General features: G+C 48.7%; 2 protein-coding genes across 2 annotated transcripts in view; both read left to right on the top strand.

Moving 5' to 3' along the window:
- The window catches only part of CTCF (CCCTC-binding factor (zinc finger protein)), a 36735-nt gene extending 23515 nt beyond the window's left edge, over nucleotides 1-13220 (top strand). Inside the window, exons 5-11 of the mRNA XM_008567601.1 lie at nucleotides 1164-1284; nucleotides 1782-1931; nucleotides 5499-5659; nucleotides 6371-6553; nucleotides 7301-7436; nucleotides 10317-10478; nucleotides 11736-13220. Coding sequence (XP_008565823.1) covers nucleotides 1164-1284; nucleotides 1782-1931; nucleotides 5499-5659; nucleotides 6371-6553; nucleotides 7301-7436; nucleotides 10317-10478; nucleotides 11736-11920 — 1098 coding nt within the window. The 3' untranslated portion in view covers nucleotides 11921-13220. The remainder of the gene's footprint in view (nucleotides 1-1163; nucleotides 1285-1781; nucleotides 1932-5498; nucleotides 5660-6370; nucleotides 6554-7300; nucleotides 7437-10316; nucleotides 10479-11735) is intronic.
- Nucleotides 13221-16857: 3637 nt separating this feature from the next.
- The window catches only part of RLTPR (RGD motif, leucine rich repeats, tropomodulin domain and proline-rich containing), a 12811-nt gene continuing 4724 nt past the window's right edge, over nucleotides 16858-24944 (top strand). The window contains exons 1-28 of the mRNA XM_008567771.1: nucleotides 16858-16897; nucleotides 17147-17238; nucleotides 17335-17385; nucleotides 17627-17689; nucleotides 17790-17914; nucleotides 18040-18131; nucleotides 18325-18395; nucleotides 18512-18585; nucleotides 18729-18804; nucleotides 18882-18970; nucleotides 19075-19169; nucleotides 19242-19328; nucleotides 19401-19513; nucleotides 19618-19695; nucleotides 19832-19908; nucleotides 20001-20108; nucleotides 20293-20362; nucleotides 20498-20579; nucleotides 20665-20761; nucleotides 20843-20900; nucleotides 21046-21218; nucleotides 21406-21568; nucleotides 21650-21751; nucleotides 23096-23224; nucleotides 23310-23423; nucleotides 23578-23738; nucleotides 23814-23901; nucleotides 24093-24257. Coding sequence (XP_008565993.1) covers nucleotides 16858-16897; nucleotides 17147-17238; nucleotides 17335-17385; nucleotides 17627-17689; nucleotides 17790-17914; nucleotides 18040-18131; nucleotides 18325-18395; nucleotides 18512-18585; nucleotides 18729-18804; nucleotides 18882-18970; nucleotides 19075-19169; nucleotides 19242-19328; nucleotides 19401-19513; nucleotides 19618-19695; nucleotides 19832-19908; nucleotides 20001-20108; nucleotides 20293-20362; nucleotides 20498-20579; nucleotides 20665-20761; nucleotides 20843-20900; nucleotides 21046-21218; nucleotides 21406-21568; nucleotides 21650-21751; nucleotides 23096-23224; nucleotides 23310-23423; nucleotides 23578-23738; nucleotides 23814-23901; nucleotides 24093-24257 — 2733 coding nt within the window. The remainder of the gene's footprint in view (nucleotides 16898-17146; nucleotides 17239-17334; nucleotides 17386-17626; nucleotides 17690-17789; nucleotides 17915-18039; nucleotides 18132-18324; nucleotides 18396-18511; nucleotides 18586-18728; nucleotides 18805-18881; nucleotides 18971-19074; nucleotides 19170-19241; nucleotides 19329-19400; nucleotides 19514-19617; nucleotides 19696-19831; nucleotides 19909-20000; nucleotides 20109-20292; nucleotides 20363-20497; nucleotides 20580-20664; nucleotides 20762-20842; nucleotides 20901-21045; nucleotides 21219-21405; nucleotides 21569-21649; nucleotides 21752-23095; nucleotides 23225-23309; nucleotides 23424-23577; nucleotides 23739-23813; nucleotides 23902-24092; nucleotides 24258-24944) is intronic.

Genomic DNA, 24944 nt, shown 5'->3' with positions numbered 1-24944 from the left:
CACTGCGCTCAGCCAGTGAGCGGGAACTGGTCTCCACATGGGATCTGAACCCTCGGCGGGAGCGCTGCTGCGCTCCCAAGTGGCGCCCTCTCCAGTGCGCCACCGGGCCGGCCCCCTGGACATTCTTTTCATATGATTATTGGCTGTGTGGTGTTTCAAGTTATGTTCTTAGAAAGAGAAACAAAGTGCCCAAGATTAAAAGAAAAAATGTACAAACCATGTGGATTTGATTCAGTTAAAAACACTATCAGACTCTTGGCTCTGTGGCAAGGCAGTTGATGTAGCTTGGCCCTTGCTTGTCACACTTTAGTTATTTCTTACTTATTGATGAATATTTAGGTTGTTTTTCTATTATAAAGAGAGTGCAGTGAACATCTTTAAACATGTCTTCTTTTTTTTTAAAAAAAGGAATTTAATAGGTGATAAGCAGTCACATCTTAGGGGAAAGAGAATTATTCAGTAATGTTATTAGGACAGTTACTTGACCATTTACCGTGTGTGAAATTTTGATTTGTAACACTTTTTTAAAAGCATGAGAGTTTTTTCCTTAAAATTGGAATGCTTTTAAAAAATTGTTCTTTAAAAAATTAGTAAGTGTTCAAAACACTTCTTTGACTCAAGTTTGAAAGTCACTTGGGATAGGGTACCAAGCAGGAGTCTGAAAGTATAGTCAGTGGTGAGGAAGATAAATGAGAGGCCCTAGAGCCTGGCCTATCTAGGAAATGCTAATAATAAGAAAAGAGGGTGAGGGAAATTAAAACACACACTCAGTAACTTGGCTTCAGAATTTGGAGAAAATAGATCCATAAATAGGCATGAATTATTTAAAAATTATTACAAGGAACTTCAAAAACATATAGAAGTAGAGGAAAAAGTATAATACACCCCTATGTGTCTATTATCCAGTTTAAACAATTATTAGTAACTACTAATATTGACTCATTTATGCTTCTATCTGTTTATTTTTACCACCTTTCCTTGGATTATAATATGGATTTGAGAAGCAAAGGTTATCAATAGTGAAGAGGAAGAAATATTATTTTTTAGACTTTTTCTGTATTCTGAATTCGTGTCTGAAAGCTAAGCTTTTGTGCCTGACCCACAGTGCTCATGTTACAGTCTTTGTTAGAAATGTGAGGGGTTTGGTTGCTTTCATGTTTCAGGTCAGCAAATTAAAACGTCACATTCGCTCTCATACTGGGGAGCGTCCATTCCAGTGCAGTTTGTGCAGTTACGCCAGCAGGGACACATACAAGCTGAAAAGACACATGAGAACCCATTCAGGTAGGACTTCTCCCATCCTTGTTGTAGTAATGAGCTGCTTTGTAGTGCATCCCACGGGACCCCGTGAACCACAACATGCTCCCATTGCTTACCTGAATGGAAGACTGGCGTGAAAGTAGTATAGAATTGACAGATGCTTCGTGCCACATCCTCTGAATTTATTGTTCTGAAAATACATTAGAGAATCTGTTTTGTTTTGCTCAACTTGTAGATCCTCTGTCTAGTCTCCCCCAAAGGTAAGCACTGGTATAGAACTACTCTTTCTCTCTAATGTGGAGGATTCTGTCGTAGAGCTGGGCAGAGCTGAGATGGCTGGCAGTAGTTTAGGACTTGTGAAGATAGGCATGAGCTGGGTGCTAGGACTGACCTTGGCCTTCCTAAGTAAATACCTGTAGATTCTCTGGGGCTTAGCATATCTGCCACTTGAATTATCCTCCAGTTAAATTATGGTATTGATTCATTCCTTTTAATTTGTTCATTCTATATTTCCTTTTAAGGAGAAAAACCTTATGAATGTTACATTTGTCATGCTCGGTTTACCCAGAGTGGTACCATGAAGATGCACATTTTACAGAAGCACACAGAAAATGTGGCCAAATTTCACTGTCCCCACTGTGACACTGTCATAGCCCGAAAAAGTGATTTGGGTAAGTAGATAAACTAGTGCTAGGTTAAAAAAATATTTTGAAGGATTTGTGAAAATATGCAGACCATAACTTCGTCTTCTGACTCTTAGAAGTTTTGTGTATGTGAATGGCCTGCCACTTAGGGAAAGCCATTCCTTAGCTGCTATATTTTTTCTGTCTCTTCTTTCTCTTACTGCAGTCAGGCCACAAGATTCTATTCTGAATGTAGCTCATCTGTAAATTAATGGGAGCTATAATGGGAGGAAACAGAGTATACCTTTAATTAGTAGCCTTCATTCCCCAAACAGAGAAGTGACATAGTATGATTCAAACTAAGGTCAATTCATTTCAGTTTTTTCAGAACGTTTATACTTTCTCTAAGTAATTGGACTCTTTCAGTGTTTTGTTAATAACTGTATTTCTATGTATAGAAGCTATAGTTTAGATAGAGGAAGAGTTTATCAATAAAAATTTTAGCACGGCTCATACTTAAATGGTCACTTGTATTTCTCCCTTTGTTTTTCTTATTTAAAAAGGAAACATAGGGCCGGCCCATGGCTCACTTGGGAGAGTGTGGTGCTGATAACACCAAGGCCACGGGTTCGGATCCCTACATAGTGATGGCCGGTCAGCTCACTTCAGAGAGCATGGTGCTGACAACATCAAGTCAAAGGTTAAGATTCTTTTACCAGTCATCTTTAAAAAAAAAAAAAAAGAAAAAGGAAATATAAATATCACCCAATCTGTTCTCTGTTCAAAATGCACTTTTCCCTGAGCATTATTGTTATAAATATTTATGCATTTAGTTACACTGGTGTAGTTTACAGGTTTTCTTTTACTTACAGTTTTTTGCTCATTTGATCTTCACAACAACCACGTGAAATAATCAAGGCATATGTTATTCCAGCTTCACAGGTAATAAACCTGATGCTCAGAAAGGTGTCTTTACAAAAACTATAGAAACTAAAACTCAGCTTATGATTAGCAAAGCTAGGCTTATATCCTCTCAAATCCTCTCAAGCTTCTCAAATGTGGTATATATAGGTACCCAGGCCATATCAGCAGCAGCACACCCAGCCACAGCATAAACATGGCCTGTTTTTCTGAAGCATTGGTTTTATTCAGAAGGTTTTGAGGAGGTTACACAAGTTAGCTTGTATCTGAAAACATTTTTATATTAATATGACTGTATTGACCAAAATACAAGCTGACATACATTTTAGGATGAAACCATAACTTCGAGGCAGAGGACTTTGGGCCTTACTTAAGACCCATGGTCACATGTTTATTCTACTCTGCTATTAAGGGCTTTGTTAGAAAGATTTAAGAGGCACTGACCTCAGGTAAATGAAAGGGTTTTACTGGTTTTTTTGCATAGAAACTAAAATCTAAACCGGTAACATCTCGTGGGCAGTGTGTATGTGCCATTAGGCCACTATCTAGATTATTCCATTTTTTAAAATTATTCACTTACATGATATAAACACCGTTGGTGTTTTATGTTCGCATGGTACCTCTTAGACCCAACATAGTGAGCTCTTTATGAGACACTTAATTGTGTAGGAGCAATATATCAAATAATAGTTATCTCCCAAAACCAATCCGAAAGAAGTTTGCGTTCCCTCTTTTATTTTATTTGTTTTCTAAAGATGACCGGTAAGGGGATCTTAACCCTTGACTTGGTGTTGTCAGCACCACGCTCTCCCAAGTGAGCTAACTGGCCATCCCTATATGGGATCCGAACCCGTGGCCTTGGTGTTATCAGCACCACACTCTCCCAAGTGAGCCACGGCCGGCCCTTGTGTTCCCTCTTTTAAAGAGGGCCTGATTTTACTTTGTTAAACATGTGTAGAGAATAGAGAGTGAGAGCCATCCTTTCCCTTACTTTGTTATTCCGCAGAATTGGTCCTCATTAAGTTTGGTATGCTATCACCTTGATTAAAGCAGACTTTTAGCACCATATATTCATGATCCCAAATGCAGCTGGGCCCTCATTGTTCCTGGGCAGTCCAACTATTTGTTCTTGTCTGTGTGTTTCCATTCTCTTTAGTGAGTTTGTTCATTCATTCATTTATGCCACAATTGTTTGGGTGAGAGGCACCATGCTACAGTAAAGAGTTGGGCAAATCATTCTTATTTTCTTTTAACTTCTAATCTTCCTCCCCTTTTCTCTCCCCCACTCCCATGTCTCAGTGACCTCTCTTCCTACTTCACAAAAAAATAAAGGCAACAGATTGAAACTCCAAATTTCTTGTTATCAAACCTACTAACCTACTTGCAACTGCATTCATCTTTTTTTCTCATCTGTTCCTAGAGAGCTGTTGCTCTTTTGTCTGTGGCCTGTCCCTTTTCCCTGAACCCTACTTGCCTGTCTTCTTGGCAGTCTTTACCTTTCTCCTCGTGTTTTTGCTCCTTGAACTTTCCTTTCATCTATAAATATGCTTATATGTCTCCTGTCTTTAAAAAAAGCCTTCATCTGGATTTAACTCTTACCTTCTTCCCAGCCTCACAGTCTCCTCTTCCTCATCTCCTAATCTTCCTCCCATCTGGCTTACACCTCATCACTCCAGTAAAGTGACTCTTGCCAGGATCACTAATGACCCTATGTGCTGAATATAATCAACATTCCACTTCCTGTCTCACTTGATCAAGAGAAGCAGCATTCTCTGAAGTTGACTGTGCCCTCCTGCTTAAAAGACTTTCTTTTCTTGGCCTCCATGACACTAAATCCTGTTGGCTTTCTTATTTTTCTGGCTGTTCCTTCTCACCTTTTGTGTGTGTGTGTGTGTGTGTGTCCCCGTCCCCCCCCCCCCAGTAAGGGTATCCAAGTCCTTGACCTCTCAACCTTCTCTTGTTTTAACCCTTTTTCCTCTCACTTGGTTTAGGTTTCTCAAAGTGTGACCCATACTCTTCTTTTTCATTCTTTACTTTTTACCTTAGTGATCAGCTCCCATGGTCTCACTCAAATCATAACAAATTTGTGTTCCTACTCCAGTTCTTTCCTTTGAGTTAGACTTACATGACCATCTATCCCTACTTTGATATTGCTGGCATTTGAAATTCAACACATCCCTTTACCAACCAGCCGCAAAAAAATAAAAAATAAAAAATTTCAACATGTCCAAAACTGAAGGTCTAAAACTACCTTCCCACTCCCCTCAAAACACACACAGTTTGGTCTTTAGCCCTCTTCCACTATTCCTTGTCTCAGTAAATGGCCCCACCACCTCTCTGGTTTTCAGAGCCAGAAACGTGGAGGTCTTCCTTGACGCCCACCTTCTTTTTCCTCTTTCTACATTCAGTCTAAACCTTGTCGACTCAACTTCCTAGGTCTCTCGTCAGTTCTTCCCCATCCTTCCAGATCCATTACCACCACCCTTGTCCAAGCCACCATCTTCTCCCACCTGTCCTGTTTGAACCATCTTAACTGGTTTCCCCACATCCGTTGTTATTCCTCCTTCTAATTCATTTTCTGTATAGCGGCCAGAGTGATTTTTTTTCACAAAGCAGAAGAAATGTATTATTAACTTGTTGCAATGCTTGTTTGTGTTTTCACAAGTTAGACTGGGCTTTGTATTTTGCTTTCAGGTGTCCACTTGCGAAAGCAGCATTCCTTTATTGAGCAAGGCAAGAAATGCCGCTACTGCGATGCTGTGTTCCATGAGCGCTATGCCCTCATCCAGCATCAGAAGTCACACAAGAATGAGAAGCGCTTTAAGTGCGACCAGTGTGATTACGCTTGTAGACAGGTAGGGACCCTTATATAGTTCACTGTCGATGCCCCATTGGTGTCAGATATCATCAGAGGGCTTTTATATACCTAATATGGTGACTGTTTTTAGGGATAGTATTTTCAAACTGTGGTTTAGGAGGAATGTCACCAAAATCAAAGGTCGTGCTCCTTGTCAATTGTATCATCCGAGTCTCCAACTGATATTTCTTTCTTTTTTTTGACCGGTAAGGGGATTGCAACCCTTGGCTCAGTGTTGTCTGCACCACGCTCAGCCAGTGAGCTAACTGGCCATCCCTATATAGGATCCGAACCCGTGGCCTTGGTGTTATCAGCACCGCACTCTCCTGAGTGAGCCACGGGGCCGGCCCTCCAACTGATATTTCAGTCAGTCACAGCTTATCTCCTCCTAAGGCAGACTACAGGCTTCTTTCTCAAAACTGTGCAGAAATTAAGTCCTCGCTTGAGCAAGGGGAAGAATCTGGTTCTGGGGCATGATGCTTGGGAGGGAGCTGGAGAAACAGCCCAGCGGGAGTAAGCAGCTTGATCTGTGCTAGACTTTATGGAAGCAGTTTCACACCCCAGTGAAAATACCTTTATCATCTGAGCAAGCAGTGTTGAGTCTAGACCCTTGGGTGAGAAATGCCTTCCGGCCACGTGCACACAGGCAGCTGGGGTCACAGCCCCATTACTAGGCTCTGAGGCATTTCCCCACATGGCTCTTTTCCAGGAGAGGCACATGATCATGCACAAGCGCACCCACACGGGGGAGAAGCCTTACGCCTGCAGCCACTGCGACAAGACTTTCCGCCAGAAACAGCTCCTCGACATGCACTTCAAACGCTATCACGACCCCAACTTCGTCCCTGCAGCCTTCGTCTGTTCTAAGTGTGGGAAAACATTTACACGTCGGGTAAGGGTCAGAACTTTCACTTCCCCTGTTATGGTTCTTAATATTGCATTCTTGATCTTCCACTGCAAAGCAGGGCAGTTTTTTCCACTGAGGTTATAAACATAGAGATGCTCCATCATTTGGAAAAGGCCAGTCATCCTCATCTTGAGGTTTTCTATCCATGTGTGAACCCTTCCACTGAGGAACACAGTATCATTGAACAGATCTGATTATGTAAAGGAACTTCCTTAGGCGGATTGAAACCTATACTCCTTCCCACTCACAGCTAGCTTTAGTCTGTCTTGGATCTTCCTTGGGGCCATGTTAGTCAGGTCTGGTCCTGCCCTATTCCTGTCTACAGGCTGCTGAGCCTCCCCTCTGAGGACCCACCCTCATTTGAGGGACTCTCAAGCTCAAGTGCACATTGCCTCTCTCTCTCTTTTTCTCTTTCTTTCTCTGTGTCTTTCTCTCACTCTGTCTCTCTCTCTCTCTTTCTCTCTCTTTCTCTCTGAATCTTCTCCGGATTGAGATCCATTTCCCCTCTGTACTGACCAGCTGCCAAAAAAATAATAATAATAACAAAATAAAGAGATCCATTTCCCCCGAGTGGGGAGAGCATGTTTAGAGTGCACTTAGTAGATAATAGAAATTTCAGACTTAATATGGATACTCCAAATTTTGATTCTATTAAACTAAAATAAAAAGAACTTCCAATCTGATCTTAGATTTTTTTTTAGTAGTGAAAGAGGGTTTTGTTCCTTTTGTTAGAATACCATGGCAAGACATGCTGATAATTGTGCTGGTCCAGATGGTGTAGAAGGGGAAAATGGGGGAGAAACAAAGAAGAGTAAACGTGGAAGAAAAAGAAAGATGCGTTCTAAAAAAGAAGATTCTTCTGATAGTGGTAAGCAACTTGTTTTTTGATTTGGTTACATGTGGCAGATTTTGGAGCCCAGTTTCCAGTATATTTATGTATGGATAATGTTGGGATATAGAGGTGGGCAAGTCACTCTAACTTCCTTTAAACTTCTGATCTTCCTAATGTGTGTTTACAACAGCGGTTATTTTTTTCCTGGGGCAAATTTTCTTTTCCTTTTCCTCATGGCATTTCAGTGCTTATTTAATATCTTATATGAAATATTCAGTTAAAACCAAAGCAAAATTAATATCTTTATTCAGTTTATTCAAATTAGTGATATTCTAAGGCCAGCAGAGTTTCTTTTCTATGTTCTTAACTTTTACATTTAGGAAGCTGGTCTAGCTTTGAACAGTGAATCTAATGGACATGAAGAAGGTTGCTTAAGCATCTTGACTTATGGTTTGACTGCCTGTCAGCCTAGCCTTGAGATGTGTTGATCAAATCAGTAAAGGTCAGCCTTTCTCTTCCTACCTTAATCTCTCCATTTATAATTTAAAACCTTGCCTGTTTTCTTACCATTGGTGCTGTTGGGTGTTTTTTGCTTTTCTCATCATGAAGTCCAGGCAGGAGGTATGCATAGAGATGCCAAGCCTCACAAACAGGGAGGGAGAACAAGAGTATTGGTAACTTGGGACCCACATTTGATTACACAAACATTCAAAAGTGTAAGACTCTATAATGTATAACTTGGGCTACTGGCACCCAGGTAAGAGGGCACATCTGTAACTAAAAATTTAAGATTTTGATGGAAAAAATTGTAGAGAACTTTGTTTTGGGGAATGCACTTCCCCAAAAGCACCATCGGACTGGAGAGAGTATAGATGGTGCCTAATATTTCTAGGGATTCCATTTTGTCTTCTGCATCACTTATTAGTAGAAATAGTGTGGAGGGGGTGAAATTTTTTAAAGATGAACATAGAGAACTTCAGTCAGTTTATTGGTTTCATTGTAAAACTTGCTCATGAAAGCACTACATTTTTTATATTCAAATCTGTAACCAGGGTATCTTTTTAAAATTTATTTTGTTTAACAAGGCCTTTACTTTTCTCACCTAACTTTCTGGGATAATACTCATTTAATAAGCATAAGAATAATTTATTTTTGCTGCCTTTTTTAATGGATATCTATTTTAATCAATACCTTCATCAGTCACTGGGTTTTAAGTGTACAGCTCCCTTAAAAGTCAGTTTTCTTAATTTATATAAAAGCTTACCACTCTTTACTGAGAATCTTTGTGGGATCCCTTTGTTTGGCTAAGAAATTATGGCAGTAAACTGTTGTGAGGTACCAAGGAATGTCAGGCCCCAGATATTACCAGTAATCGTGGATAACCTTGAGCTTGGGGATCCCTGTAGTTGCTCGTAGTTGCGGAGCCTCCTGCTGCAAGACTCTGTCCCATGCCCTTCTTTCTCATGGTACTACCTTGTTCACTTCTGTGGTTCATTTCCAATAATACCAACTTCATTCCCTAATTGAATATTGCCAGAAGCATCTTTAAAGCTAAAGAGATTATTGATGGTTTATAATAGATTTTTACAATTCTTTTTGTCTTCTTTACCACTGATTGGTAGAGCACGGGGTTTGGTTTGTGGCCTCATACCTAGTATCTGTTTCCTTCCCCCCAGAAAATGGAGGTCAACCTGGATCCATCCCACTGCGGACAAAGGCCATGCAATCTTCTTTGTCCTGGCCCAGAAGTTTTGCCCGTTGGCCATCTGCAGAGATTGACTAGCAGAGATTGACTAGCAGAGTCTGCTGCTATTTCCAAGGCTTTTTGACAAAATCTCTCCAACCCAATGAGTCTTTGACCCTATTAACCTCCTTTATGTGCTTTTCTCCCAAAATCTGACCAAATTTGATTAGTTTTCTAGGCATTGGACCAACTTAGGCAAGAGGGGGGCTCGAATAAGTTTGAGAGGAAAGCATCTTGTTCTTGACACAGTGCCACCTACCAGTGTTCCCCACATTTTCACTTAGGATTTCAGTCACTTGAGAAATGAGGCATTTTGTCCTGAAGATCAGGCGTTTATCCACAGATCTCTAAATTTAAACATTTTGTTCCAGAGAAAGAGAATGTACGTTAATAACCTGTGCGTTTTTGGAGAAAGGCAGGCAGTGTACGTTCTGTGCCACTGTGATGGGGGAGGGGTGACGAGCTCTTTGGCTGCCTGCAGGTGTGGGCAGCAGAACAGCCCCAAACTGAGGTCGGAGGTTTGAACTCCACCTGCTATGGTTTAGCTGTGCCTTACAAATCACTTAGCTTCTCACTTTTTATAAAATGAAGGTAAATACCCCTCAATAAATGAATTAATAAAGCCTAAATGGAATAGTGAAGAATTTTTAAATTGTGATGTACAATATAAATAAAAGCTGTGTTTGGTAGAGTATAAGTTACAGAGTATGATTATGTGTGTTATCTCAATCATTTTGATCCTCAAATCACTAATAAGTGGTTTGAGAGTGCTGTAGAGAATACCCAGAGAAACTGAGGTTCACTGTTGTCATGTGTCACACACCTAGTTACAAATGAGACTCAAAGCCATACTATAAGATGGAGTTACCTTTAATAATTGGGAACTCAATGTTCTAAGGTCTAAAGCTAAAAGGAAAAAGTAATATCCAAGCTACACAAAATGTGAATAATAGTATTCAAATTAATTTGCTTAATTCTGCCACAGTACCAGTTTACCATATAAATGCTGATAGCAAAAATTCCTGCAGAAGCATTTTTTAAATGGGCCTCTCTACGTAACGAAAATAAATACATAATGAGACTTTGCAGAATATGTAATTATTGTATTTTCTTCTTCCTTCCACTGCCCTTCTCCTTGCCCCACCACCTTTGCTTCCTCATTTCATGAGAAGAAAATGCTGAGCCAGATCTGGATGACAATGAGGATGAGGAGGAACCTGCTGTAGAAATAGAACCCGAGCCAGAGCCTCAGCCTGTGACCCCAGCCCCACCCCCTGCCAAGAAGCGGAGAGGACGACCCCCCGGCAGGACCAACCAGCCCAAACAGAACCAGCGTAAGTTGTTGTTCCGCTCAGTAGGCTGGCATTTCCTCCCAGCATGTGGGGGAGCCAGACGGGCCCTTGTTCTTTGGGAAGGTGGGAAATAAGCCACGAGAACAAGTTATGGTCATGTTGGGAACAAACTCTCAGGAAATTATTTTTTAAGGAGTTTTTACTGAGGAACATCTGAGGAAGTCTTTAGAGGCCTGTTAACATTTCAAGGAGAAAAAGTCCAGAGTAGAAGGATACTTATGTTCTACAAGATGGGTACTGTTAGTGTGGGTGGGTTTTGCAAAACAACCAAAGTCAGCTGGCAGAATTGATACGGTAATGAATGTGAAAGAGCCAAATTGTAAAAAATGGAGGAATAAAGCAAAAGATTTATTGTACTGAGATTGCCCCTCCTGAGAAATTTCGGCCTGTGAATTCAAGTGCTGTCCTTCGGGTTTATGAGAGGATCCAGAGGAGGTCCTCACCCACAACCTCACACCGCAGATGACAGCAGGCTTTGGGAGATGCAGGTTTCACTCCCCTACTCGTGTGCCTCTCTAGATCTCCTGAGAGTTGACAGTTTTTTTAAAAAAAACAAATGCAGGGTTTTATTTAGTTAGTTAGTTGTACATACATACATACGTACGTACACACACACACACACACACACACACACGTCCTGTCTTTTTATTTATTTATTTATTTATTTATTTTGAGGAGTGGCTGGCCATTATGAAATTCCGAACCTTTGACCTTCGTGTCATAACATCGCACTTTAACCAAGTGAGCCAACCAGCCTGCCTAATTTATTTTTTTAATGTCACCTACACACACTAGAGTGAACAAACTGGTGGGGAGGGCCCTGGGTATAGAGAGCTGCAGAATCAAAACTGTCAACATGCTATAGGTGGGTCATGTATGTCATATACTCTGAAGTATTCTTAGTCATGTGCTAGCTGCGTTTTTTGCCTACCTCTCACACTATTGTAAAACCTAAGTTTATGAAATAAAGGAAAACTAAAGATTTTAATGTGTAATTTGGGAAGTATATGAAGATGAACATCATCAGCATTTTGTTCTTTCATAGTTTCTAGAGTTTTGGCTTTATTTTAAGTATGGCCACATTTTACGTCTTTAAGTCTTTTGTACTGATTTTTGCTGTATCACAACTAAGGCTTTCCTATATTGCTGACATCTCATTCACTGTCAAATGTAAAAGGACCCTTGTAACCCTTGGGGACTTTAATGCACATTCGTTTTGTTTATGCTCTTCTTTGCCAGCAACAGCCATCATTCAGGTTGAGGACGAGAATACAGGTGCAATTGAGAACATTATAGTTGAAGTCAAAAAAGAGCCAGATGCCGAGCCCGTGGAGGGGGAGGAAGAGGAGGCCCAGCCAGCTGCCACAGACGCCCCCAATGGAGACCTCACGCCCGAGATGATCCTCAGCATGATGGACCGGTGATGGCGGGGCCTTGCTCATCACCAGGACTGCTCTGGGCTGTGTTTAAACGGCCCACATCTTAATTTTTCTCCCTTTCTTCTTTAGGCTTTGGGAAAAGCATCATTTTACCAAACATACTGAGAACGAAAACTTCAAGGATGATGTTAGAAAAATATGATTTAACTAGACTTGCTGTTTGATATTAGCAAATCATGGAATGTTCCGAGTCCCTGAGGGTTTACTGTGAAGTGCTGAGGACAGTGTTGACGCCTAACTAGTTTCTTAGATGGAAACAGAGACATTGACCCCTCTCTCTTGATATGGTAAACCACTCCAGAATGGCCTCCGGGTTTCCCAGAGTTCTATGGTCTTCTTCCCAAGAGAGTTTTTAATTGTAAATGCAGACTTGGGGAGGATTTAGACTTTTAAACTGTTTTTTGCTTTTGCTTTTCCCTGACTCCCGTTGCTTGGAGTCAGCTGCACACCAGTAGTACAGCATGCTACGATCGGTTTCTGTGCTGAAAGCTTTGCCTCTTTCTTGGCAAAGTTTATGGTATGGTCAAGCTTGTAAATAACTTTTTTTACATTTTAATCTTTTCCATTAATTAAGAGATTGAAAAGAAGTGCAGTGTAAGAAAACCCAGCATTTTAATTACTTGCAAATTAAGTTACCACAGACTCTGTAGTATGTAAATGTTGACAAGGAATTGAATCACAATCATGTAGCAGAATGCCACCCAGACTGCTGCCCGCTAGTGACAGACGCCCACATGGAAGACCGTGATTTCCAGCCCATGGAGCCAGCATTTGAACCTGTACAATTAACTTTCAGTTATGATTTTCCATCGACATTTTCTGTGCTCTGTTTGTAGCTGAATGTTGTTTTTTATAAATCTTCTGTTAGAGCAGAAGGGTGATTATGAGGGGGTCACAGCAGCCCTTCCAAGCTGGGCCAGAAAATTTCACTTGGTCAGTAATTTGAACTTTGGATCTTCAAAAAAGTAATGTGAAGCAAAACCGACTAAAAAGTGATTCTTGCACATGAACTGTCACATGTTTAAAATGTGTTTTTTAGACAGCCTCAGTCTTACTGATTTCAAACACTTTTTTCTTCTGTGTATTGCTTTTAAGAGAGCCATCAGTTAGCTATCAGACTCTAGGTTGATGCATTTTGTACTTAGCTGTACTGTGTGATATTTTTCATTATTTTAGGATGCCAACATGAGACCTGTAATAAAATATGTAATGGGGTTGAAAGCTGGGGAGGAGGATCTACTGCTGTACAGCTAATAAATCATAACGGATTAACAAGTGCTCCAAAGATTCCATCTTGTGTGATTCCTGCCTACTGGGGGGCCCAGAGGGGCCTGTGTGGTGGCTCCAGGCTACGTAGGCTTCTACCTATCTCTGTTTGCGGATGGCACTTCCTCTCTAGCAGACAGGAGGAGATGATCTCGGCAGATGACAGGATGCTGAGTGCATCCTGCTGCAAGTCTTAACTCCCCAGAAGTGTGTTAAGAGAGAGGAGAGTGGACAGACAGCTACCAGCCTCCGTGACCCACTGTGGCGGGGGGGCCCATTCACAGAGTAGATGGGCCACAGAACTGCTTAGAGCAGAAGGGGCTGATGGGAAGCTCTGTCGTTAGGGTCTCGGCTCCAGGAGGTCTGGGATCAGTATCTGGAGTTCTGCCAGGTGCAGGAGAGGAAAACCCTAGAGAGGTTCACTTGAACGGGGAGACGGATGCACAACGGGGCTGTAGGGAGAGACTTCTCTGAAGTATAACTGCTCATTAGCGTCACAGGGAGATGGATAGAAAGGGAGTCGTATCATGTCAGGAGGCTTATGCATTAGTCAAAAGTCATCTTGTTGCTGCCGGTCATTTCTGAGTAGGTTGCTTTGGGAAACCCATGTTAGGTGAAAGCTTCAGCCAGTATTTTAGGGTTTTTAACCAAAATTCCAATTTGCCAGTTTTCAGTGAGAAGTAACAAAGGATAGACGCGTGTAGCTTTTGGCTGGCTTGTGCTGTCCATGCAGTCGGGTCTACCAGGTAAATATAACCCGGGGCCTCCTGGGGCTCAGGACTCAGCCAGGCAGCCACCTCCCTGGACTGAATGTTAGTGATCTCAGACTATTGAAGCATGAGGTCTCTATCCCATCTATCGGCTAGCCCCGCAAGGAGGCCAGTGTGCCCCCTACCAGATTGTTTCTGTGAGCACATAGTTTTTTTTAAAGTCACAGTATTTATAATAGAAAATCTCCTTACAAAGCAGTGAGGCTAAGTTTATCTGTATCTTCAGCATAGCTTGTCATTCATTTCTCTACCTATTCAAATTATTTGCAAGTCAAATGATTTGTTTTGGCTGGGGAGGGGGCAAGAGAAGTGACATTCTAATGGAGTTAAGGCATAGCTCATGATACATCCTGTGTGACTCCAATAAATATATAACCTTCAGAAGAAGCCCGTTCTCCCCCATGATTATTTCACTTGAGAGAACTTTTGATGGGGAAGTTCCTGTCTGCAGCTCCCTTCCTCAGTTCAGTGTTCAACCATAGTTGGTACTGGAGTAAAATAATTGTGTTATAACACCAAGGTCAAGGGTTTGGATACCAGCCAGCCACTAAAAAAAAAAAAATTCCCTTGCCCACATCTGGGCTGGCATTACCCCTGTCCGCTACTGCCCAACTCAGCAAGCGCTTGCATCCTCCTCTTGCTTTTGGTCAGGATCCTGTCTTTTAAAACTGTCTTGCGGTAAGCCTTGTGGCAGCACCGGGAGGTGCAGGTCGGCCACGCATCCTCACCCTCTGCTACTCAGGGCAGGCGGGGCTGATTCATCGAGAGCCTTAGCACTTCCTGAGCGCCCGTGGAGTACATGCTGTGCAGAACACAGACAGGCTTGAACAAGCTGAAGGCCCCTCACTGAATCACTGTCACTCGTAGGAGCCGAGTCCCATGTGTTCACTTGGTCTCTGGTATCAGGTGTGTTTTGTCACTTCTGCTCTGACCACCAGCAGTTCTGTGGCTAGCCCCCACGACTGTCCTGGTCTCCATGCTGACCCTGGCTTCCTCGGCAGCCCCTCCCTGCCCCAAGCACACACTGGGCATGGGGAGCTGCCCCCACCAAGTGCTGCAGCTGGCCTCTGAGGCCCCGCCTGGGGAGCAGCTCCAGCCCTTTGGCAGCCACTCCCTCTTGAATCTCTCCTTGTCATTCTACACAGAAAAATCCCAGTGAGGTAGGTTTTCTATCGTTCTGCTGGAGTCCCAGGGTTGCCATGGAAGACTTGGCAAGTGTCAGTGTTCACTGAGTGACAGGTACTGTCATGAGCACTTCTCTTAATAAGCATTTAATCCTTAGAGCAACACTTAGAGGTCGGTTAATAACTCCAGCTTACAAAAAAGGAACTGGAAGACCAAACAGGCTAAGTATCTTGTTCAGTGTCAAAATTCAGGCAGCCTGCCTCCAGGACCTGCATTCTTGGCCACTTGGCCATACTGTGCATGAGACCTACTGAGTTGTCACCCTAAAAGCAGTTTGTGGGTTCTATGTGGTCTTAGAGTCTTAGGTCCTAATCTGAACCCCCTCCTTTCATCTTTTCAATCTGGAGGCAGCAAGACCTCTTGCCTCTCTGCAGGAACTCTGTATGCAGCATCCTCTCCAGCCAAGTCCTCTCCTGTCATCCCTTAGCTGTCACACCATGCACCTGTTGCTTCAGTGTTGCTTCAAGTTGCTACTATTTGGTTTCTACTTCCCACCTTGTCCCAGTTTTTGGTGGACCTCAGCAAGTGGGAACTGAGATTTTGTTTGGGAGGAGGGGATGAGATGACTGCAGGATGTCTCCAAGCCCCAAGCCAGGAGGGGTAGCTAAAGAGGGGGAAAGTCAAGGACCACTGCCCAGTATGTGGTCTTTCCTACTCTCGGGTCATTTCACCTCTGCCTGGCCAAGCTGTAGGCAGGGGTAGAAGGCTGTTCCTTATGTGGTTTAATTAAATTGAAATGGAGTAAAAAAAATGTAATCCCTTTCAGTAAACCCTCCAGAATCTAGGTCCCTGGTCTTCCCTCACCCCACGACTTGTCGACCCCTCCCAGCCCTGGAGACACTAGCTTCCCTCTCTGCCAGTGGCTCCTCCTCCCTAAACTCCAGCCTGAGGAAAATACAGAAAGTCAGGAGGACCCCTGTGTACCAGCCATTGCTCAGGAGTCACTCCAGCCCTCCCTGAGTTCTTTGGGGTTCAGGCCTTACCTTAGCCTGAGGCTGCCCGCTGAGGGCCCCTGGTACACCCCCACCTTCCAGTCCTAACCCAGCCTAAATCTGATGAAAGCCGAGGACCCTCTACCGCAGAGAAGGGCGTCTGACCCCATCCGGTGTTTTTTCCGCCCTTTCAAAAGTTCGTGGATTCTCGACGGGGTCACCGATCCAGGTTAGGAACAACAGCGCAGGACCCTGGGTGTTGGGAGAGATCGGGCGCTCCGTGCTGGACAGACTCCCCTTCTGCCGGGCTCCTGGTCCACCTCCCAGCCTGGGCTTTGGAGGGGACGAAGCAGGGTGGGCCGCAGTGATCCCCGGGAGGGCAGCGCCCCCTGCTGTTCACGGCAGGGACTGCGGGGCGGGGTGGAAGTAGAGGGCGAGGAACCACAGGAGGCAAGCGACACGCACGACCCTCCCGGCCATTCCACTTTCCACCCCCGTGTCTACCCTGACGGAGAGGCTCCTGCCCGACGGGGCGGGCGGGCCGCTGTGACTCGGCCCCCCTCCCACAACCCTGTACCCGAGCGGCTCTCCGGCGCGGGGAGGGGCCGGGCCTGGGGCGGCCTGGCAGGAAGCGGCGCGTACCTTCCGCTGCAGGAGGAGCAGGTGGCTGCAGTGAGGCCCGGGCCCCAGGCTTCGGCTTCCTGTGTGCGCGCCCGCCCGCTTTTGCTTCCCGCCGGAGCTCCTTGGGCCGCCCAGCCGGCGCGGCCCCATGGCCCAGACCCCCGACGGCATATCCTGTGAGCTGCGAGGTAAGCGCTGCCTTTCCTGCCTACTTGGCTCAGAGGAAGCAGCGCGGCCCCCAAACCAGAGACCACCTAGCGCCCCCGGGGTCTGGCCAGAGGCTCCCCCTGCTCCTCCGTAGGGCTGGCTTCCCCAGATCCACTCCACTCCTGCCTTGCTGGCCCGTAGATGAGCCCCAGGCCCCCAGCCTGCTACAGACCGTGGGCACAGTGGCCTCCGTGGGAGGACCAGTTATCCAGCAGGCTGCCCTTCCACAGGCGAGATCACCAGGTTCCTGTGGCCCAAGGAGGCGGAGCTGCTGCTGAAAACCTGGCTACCCCAGGAGGGTGCTGAGCGAAGTCATATCCTGGTATGGTGGGGCAGGCAGCAGAGCCTGGGAGAGTGGCCAGGGCCAGCAGAGGCTGTTGCCTGCCCGGAATACCAGTTTTTGTCCCCCCTCTCCCAGGCGCTGCTACGATGGAGAGCCTACCTGCTCCACACCTGCCTGCCCCTGAGGGTGAGACCCAGGGCCTGGCCACCACCCCTTTTGCCCTCAGCAGCTGCCTTGGCAATAGGCTTTATCTACAGTTATCTGTCTTGTCCTTGTGGGCTCTGACTTTCCAGCAGCCCTGGGCTCCCAGCAGCAGACAGGAGTGGATTCGGGCGGGTGTGGCCCTGGGCTCCAGGTTGCACAAAGGACTGGGCTCCCATGAGGGTAGGGTTCGGGCTTAGTCCCAACTGATCCAGGTGTTCCCTAGGTGGACTGCACGTTCAGCTACCTGGAAGTCCAGGCCATGGCACTGCAGGAAACACCCCCTCAGGTGAGACATCTAGTACCCCACCTGGGCTAGCAGCCTGTCTTCATTCCATCCTCAATGCCCCCACACATGGAACCGAGGCTCAGCAGCCCTCCCTCCCCAGGTCACCTTTGAGCTGGAGTCCCTGCCCAAACTGGTCCTGGAGTTTCCTGGTGTGGCTGCCTTGGAGCAGCTGGCCCAGCATGTGGCTGCAGCCATAAAGAAGGTCTTCCCTCGCTCGACGCTTGGGTGAGGCCTGGCAACTGCAAGGGGCTGGCAGGGGAGGAGGGCAGCTGGGGGTGCTCCAGATGAGCACGAATTAGCTGCTTCACAGCCCAGGGGCTAGCAGTCCCTTGTCCCCTTCTCCACCCCAGGAAGCTATTTCGGAAGCCCACGCCCCCCTCAATGTTGGCTCGGCTGGAGAGAAGCAGCCCCTCAAAGTCCACTGCATCCAGCACCCCCTGTGGTGAGGGCCAAGGCAGAGCCACACAGACCTTGCAGCCCACTCCCACCCTGCAGCCCCAGGCCCCTGGAGTTGGGGGCTCCCACACTGAACAGTCAGTTGGATCACAACCACCGCCCAGCCTGGGTCTGTTCTTCCTCTATGTCTGAGCTTTTGTCTCTCTCTTCCCTCTGTCATACACCTGGCACCACCTCAGGTGGCTTCTTGGAGACATACGAGGCTCTGTGTGATTACAATGGCTTCCCTTTCCGAGAGGAGATTCAGTGGGTGAGAATAGAGTCCTCTCCGGGGGGCTCTGGAGACAGCTGGTCTCCCATCTGTGGTGCACCCCTCCTTACCCTTTGTGGCCCCAAACAAGTTGTAGATACTTTCTTCCCATCCAGGATGTGGACACCATCTACCATCGACAGGGCTGCCGCCATTTCAGCCTGGGAGACTTCAGCCACCTTGGCAGTCGGTGCGTGGCCCACCAAGAATGGGAGGAGAGGAAGATTCCAGGACCTGTATTCCTGGGCCTCAGTCTCTCCATGGAGGGGATACTGGGGCCTGGGATCTGGCTGGAGGGCCCTGAGCTCTGCCCCTTCCCCTTCCCCCGACCAGGGACCTGGCCTTGAGTGTAGCTGCTCTGTCCTACAACCTGTGGTTCCGGTGCCTCTCCTGTGTGGACATGAAGCTGGTGAGGGGGCAGGGCCAGAGAGGCCAAGGGTATGGGCCCAGGGAGCAGCCGCTGAGCCTCAGCCCTCTGCTTCTCAGAGCCTTGAGGTCTCAGAACAGATTCTGCACATGATGAGCCAGTCGTCCTACCTGGAGGAGCTGGTGCTGGAGACCTGTGGCCTCAGGGGGTGAGAGGGACAGGGTAGGATGTGGGGCAGAGAGTCTGGGGACTTGGAGGCTAGTAGCCTGGGGAGGCCGGGTCAGATTCTCATACCTGTGGTCTGGTCCCCAGAGACTTTGTCCGGCGACTGGCCCAGGCACTAGCAGGACACTCGAGCTCCGGGCTGCGGGAGCTCAGCCTGGCAGGGAACCTGCTGGATGACAGAGGTATGGCTGAGCCCAGGGAACACAGGGCTGGTGGCTGGAGGTGAGACTCACCCAGCTGCCTCCATCCCCCAGGTGTGGCTGCGCTCAGCAGACACCTAGAGCATCGTCCAGGAGCCCTGAGGAGACTCAGCCTAGCGCAGACAGGGTTGACTCCGCGAGGTAGGTGGGGAGGGGGCAGGGATGGAGGGTAGATCTGCCTGATTGCTGAGCCACCCTCTCCACCACCACCAGGAATGAGGGCTCTGGGCCGGGCACTAGCCACCAATGCTGCTTTCAATTCTGCCCTGACCCACCTGGACCTTTCTGGGAACCCCGGGGCTCTGGGGGCCTCCGAGGACAGTGGGGTGAGTGGCTGTCCTCAGGTTGGGGATTGGAGTGTTGTCTCAGGTAGTGGGATGTGGGAAGCCTCCAGGTAGCACACCTGACTCCCTCCCACCCCCTCTCGCAGGGCCTCTATAGTTTCCTGAGCCGGCCTAATGTTCTGTCCTTCCTGAACCTTGCAGACACTGACACTGCTCTGGACACTGTGAGGGGGTGATCAGTGGGGGTGGGCGGATGGCCGCAGGGCTCGGTAACCTGAGCAGGGTAGACTGGAGGGCAGGGCGGGGGCGGGGAGGGCTCGGAGGTCCTCCGCGGGTGTAGCCGACACCCTCGTCCTGCAGCTCTTCGCAGCGCTGTCCAGCGGCTGCTGCGCTAGCCTCGCCCACCTGGACGCCTCAAGGAATGTCTTCTCCCGCACGTAAGGGGGTTCTGTCGGGGCGGGGGAGGCTGTCGAGAGCCGCCTCCCTTTGTGCCTAAGCCCACTTCTCCCGTCCTCACCCCACCCAGCAGGAAGTCCCGGGCCACGCCGCCGGCTGCGCTGCAGCTCTTCCTCAGCCGCGCAGGGACGCTGCGGCACCTGGGCCTGGCGGGCTGCAAGCTGCCGCCTGACGCGCTCAGGTCAGTGTCGCTGCCCACGGCCACGCCCCCGCGTGTGCGGCCACCACTCTGGCCAGGCCTCCAGCGTCTCACCCCGCTCCGATTGCACCCCAAATCCACCCTGCGTCCTGGCCCTGCCTTCTTGGTATTCGTTTGCACTCTGAGGTCCCCTTCCCCAGCTCCCACCTGTGACACCCTCTCCCAGGGCCCTTTTAGATGGTCTGGCGCTCAACACGCACATCCACGACCTGCATCTGGACCTCAGTGCTTGTGAGGTGAGCGCCCAGCCCCGAGATGGGAGTGCGCGGTGGGCCCACACGTTGGGAGTGGGGCTGGGAGGCGGCAAAGCCAGGCTGTTGGCCGCCTGCCCCTGCACCCATGGCCTGAGCGCCCCCACCTCCCACCTCCAGCTGCGCTCAGCAGGCGCCCAGGTGATACAAGATTTAGTGTGCGACGTGGGCGCCCTGAGCTCCCTGGATCTGGCAGATAACGGTGAGACCACCCGGAACCCATCCTCCCATCCTCCACCCCATTCCCAACCTCCACCCTACCCCCGCGTGACCCGAGTCACCCCCAGGCTTCGGCTCAGACATGGTGACTCTGGTCCTGGCCATTGGGAGGAGCCGGTCCCTGAGACATGTGGCGCTTGGAAGGAACTTCAACGTCCGGTGCAAGTGAGCCCCCACCCCAGTCCTGGACCTCCCCAACAGCATCCCACTACCCCGGTCTCCCCCAACCACAGCCCCTGCCCACAGGGAGACCCTGGACGACGTCCTGCACCGGATTGTTCAGCTCATGCAGGACGACGACTGTGTGAGTTCACCAGACCTTGCAGGGTCCTCAAGCAATAGACCCCATTGACCATTCCAACTCTTGCTCCCTCAGACCTCAGACCCTGTGACCTGCCCTCTTTGCTGACCCCTGGCTCCAACCATCAGTGGCTTTCTCTTAACTCCAGCCTCTGCAGTCTCTGTCCGTGGCCGAGTCGCGGCTGAAGCTGGGCGCCAGCGTCCTGCTCCGGGCCCTGGGCACCAATCCTAACCTGACAGCGCTGGATATCAGCGGCAACGCCATGGGGGACGCGGGCGCCAAGATGCTGGCCAAGGCGCTGCGGGTCAACACGCGGCTCCGGTGGGCGTGGTCAGGGCGGGGCTATGGGCGGAGGGGCGTGGTGGGAGGAGAATACCAGGCTAAGGGGCGGGGCCGAATGAGGTGGAGCAAATGGAGCAGGCTGGTGGGCGAGGGGAATGGAGAAGGCTAGCGGGGTGGGCAGGGCCTTGCAGAGCTCCGCCCCCGACTGAAGCCCAGCCCGGTCCAGGTCTGTGGTCTGGGACCGGAACCACACATCTGCTCTGGGACTGCTGGACGTGGCGCAGGCTCTGGAGCAGAACCACAGCCTAAAGGCCATGCCTGTGCCACTGAACGACGTGGCACAGGCGCAGCGGAGCCGCCCGGAATTGACAGCACGTGCAGTCCATCAGGTGGGAGTTCTCTCTCCTCCCCTGCCTTTCTATGCACCGTGGCTCCGCCTCCCGCCATTTCTCAATATCCCTTGCCCCCAGATCCAAGCTTGTCTCTTGAGGAACAATCGCGCGGACCCCGCCTCTTCTGAGCGCGCGTCCCGCCTTCAGCCTCTGGGTCTGGTCTCAGACCCCTCGGATCAGGTCAGTGTCCCCTCCCCCAACCTCGAGTACCCACGGTAGGTAGGGGGAGGGAGAGCTGTGGCACTTGGGAGACTTTCCTGGGGCCAGGGTGCCTGAGTCCTGCTGTCCCAGACGAGTCCCTCTCTTTGGTCTGGAGATAGCCACCAGCTCCTGAAATAGCTCCCCAAATAACATTCCTGTCCGGCTTACTTTAAGCATGTAAGCAGGCTTTCCTGTCAAAGGTGGGAAGTGTTTAAAAATCCTTCCTCAATTTCCCGCTGATTGTAGCCCCATCTCTGGCCTCTCATTCACAGGGCTCTCCTCCCTTCTCCTCTCCACTGATCTCTGTGTGGCCAAAGCCAACAGCCTCTTCTCTGCTTCATCTCACTCCACTACACTATCTTTTCAAGATACTCCACCTCTCCATTCCCACATCCCACTTCTCTTTTAAGCTCCAGAGCCCAGACATCTTGATCCAGACATCCTGTAGCGCTTCATGCTCTACACATCTTCAAGTGATCTCATCGTCTCTGTCTGTTCTCTATCCTGGAGCCCAATCTTATTGGTGCCCACAACCACAAATAGATAGAGGAGATCTCTCCTGGCCACGTTGGAGCCCTCACGGATGTCCTTGTCGTGCCTCTGAACCAACTCTCATGCCACTTCTCACCCCCATCCCAAATAGCTGCTGTTCCCTGGTCCTTCCTCCATGGCTCCTCACTACCATTTCTCACCTCCCCCCAGTTTACCTTCTATGTGGACGGTGGACAGAATGAGCTTCTAAAACAGACATGACTAACAGTCCCTTTCCTTCCTATTCTGGGCACTTAGGAAGTAGTCAGCCCTTCATATCCTTGGACATCTGTAGATTCAACCAACTTCAGGTGGAAAATGTTCAGAAAAAAATCGCATCTGTACTGACCATGTACAGATTTTTTTTCTTGTCATTATTCCCTAAGCAACACAGTATAACAACTATTCACACAGCATTTACCTTGTATTAGGTATTATAAGTAATCTAGGGATGATTTAAAATATACAGGAGGATGTGCATAGGTTATATGCAAATACTATGCCATTTTATATCAGGGACCTGAGCATCTGAAGATTTTGGTATCTGCAGGAGGTCCTGGAACCAATTCCTCATGGGTACCAAGGGATGACTGTGTATATAAAGTCCCTAAAATGAACCAAAGAAAAAGATACTGCTTTCCCTCCTTGAACAGATATGGTTACTATGTGGCTGGCCTGATGGTGCCAGCTTTGAGACCTCACCCACCCTTTTGGAGACTCTGGGAGGGAGGCAGGCAGGCTCTGAGAGACTGAGAACGGACTAAGTTGGGACTGATCCCTGATTCCCTCCAGGAAGTGAATGAACTGTGTCAGTCAGTGCAGGAGCATGTGGAGCTGCTGGGCTGTGGGGCTGGGCCCCAGGGTGAAGCTGCTGTGCACCAGGCTGAGGATGCCATCCAGAACGCCAACTTCTTTCTCAGCGTGAGCATTCCCTCTCCTGCTATGAGGATCCTTCCCCTCTTAGTCAGGTGTCATCTTGCAACTCCTTTTCTTCCTTGGCCTTCAGATTCTCCCCATTCTAAATGAGGCTGGGAGTTCCCCGAGCCATCACTGGCAGCTGCAGCAGAAGCTAGAGGGCCTCCTGGGACAGGTGGGCGAGGTCTGCCGCCAGGACATCCAGGTGAGATGGTATTCCTGCCCCAGCCCCATCTCCAAATACAGGCTTGACCCACATCCTATAGGCTTGACTATCCCCTGGGTCAATATTCTGTTGAGCCTCAAGCCAAGCGGCCTGCACCTTAGCCATGCCTCATCATGCTCTGACCTTTGCCCAGGACTTCACACAGGCCACACTGGACACAACAAGGAGCCTCTGCCCAGGGATGCTGCAGGGACCTAGCTGGAGGGAGCAGCTAGAAGGGGTCCTGGTGGGCTCAAGGGGCCTCCCAGAGTTGCTCCCAGAACAGTTGCTGCATGATGTCTTCACTAGGCTCAGGTAGGCTGGATGTGGCTGGGCTGGGCAGGGCTAGGCAGAACCAACACACTAACTCCTGCCCTCTCCTGCCCTCAGGGATATACGGCTATCAGTCACAGGGACCTTGGCAGAGAGCATTGTGGCTCAGGCTCTGGCTGGTCTGAGTGCAGCCCAGGATCGGCTGGTGAGGGGAAGCTCTGCACACACTTGGACATGCACAAATGCACACACACACACACACAGTGACCTGGCCATCTGCCTTGCAGGGGATCTGTAATGCCTTCTAGGGTCATGTAGCCCAGGGCTACTTTAGGGTTCCTTTAGCATCATGGCTGAGGCCCTACCTGCCCATCTTTGGGCTGTCTGGTATTGAAGGTGGAGAGTCTGGCTCAGCAGGCAACAGCGGCAATGCCCCCTGCCCTACCGGCACTGGATGGAGGTGAGCCCAGCCCCCTTGAGCCTGGGGAATTGGAAGGTCTTTTCTGCCCTGAGGAAGAGAAAAAAGAGGAGGAGGAGGAGGAGAAAGAGAAAGAGGAGAAGGTAAGTGGTCCGAGAGAATTCCAAATCCTCCCATCTTGCTCTGGAGTGTGGAAGGTGAGAGGCAGCTCTTCTGGGGTTGTGCTCCCCCACCCCAGGTTAAATTTGTGCCCTCCCCAACAGAATGACAGTTCTACACAGAAATGGACTGAACTCAGCCACTTTCACCTGATTCCCTCCACTCACAGTAAGTCAGGGCCTTGGGGTGAGGGAGTTTACCCAGGTGGGCTGAAGCCCTATTAGACCTGGGGTCCTGGCACCCAGACACACTCATTCAGCTCTGTCCCGGTACTTTACGCCCTAACTCCTGACTGGGCCAGGCCAGGACCCCCGTGCAACCTGTGAAGCTGGGCTCTGCTATGGCCAGTACGGAACGGGACCTGAGCCGACCACAGCCAGGACAATCTTCACTCGCCTTCCCCCACTCCTTTCCCTACCCCCAGGACGCGCATGCTTGGCGGCGGTGCGGGGCCGCGCGCGCTCTTGGCCGCGCTCAGCACCACGGACAGCGGCGGCGGGGGAGGGGCGGGTGGTGTAGCCCGGCCCTCGCGCTTTCTATTGGCCTATTTCTCCCATTTGGAATGGGAATATGTACCCTGTGTTTGTCCCACCATTGTATCTGGGAAGTAGATAACTTGTACTGATTTCACAGATGGGACTTTGAGCTTTGGACTCTTGAGTTGAAACAAG

The sequence above is a fragment of the Galeopterus variegatus genome, unplaced genomic scaffold, assembly GCF_000696425.1.
Source record: "Galeopterus variegatus unplaced genomic scaffold, G_variegatus-3.0.2 Scaffold18, whole genome shotgun sequence".
NCBI lineage: Eukaryota > Metazoa > Chordata > Mammalia > Dermoptera > Cynocephalidae > Galeopterus > Galeopterus variegatus.
Note: the sequence above shows the minus strand (reverse complement) of the source record. Positions and strands in the feature narration are given on the sequence as shown.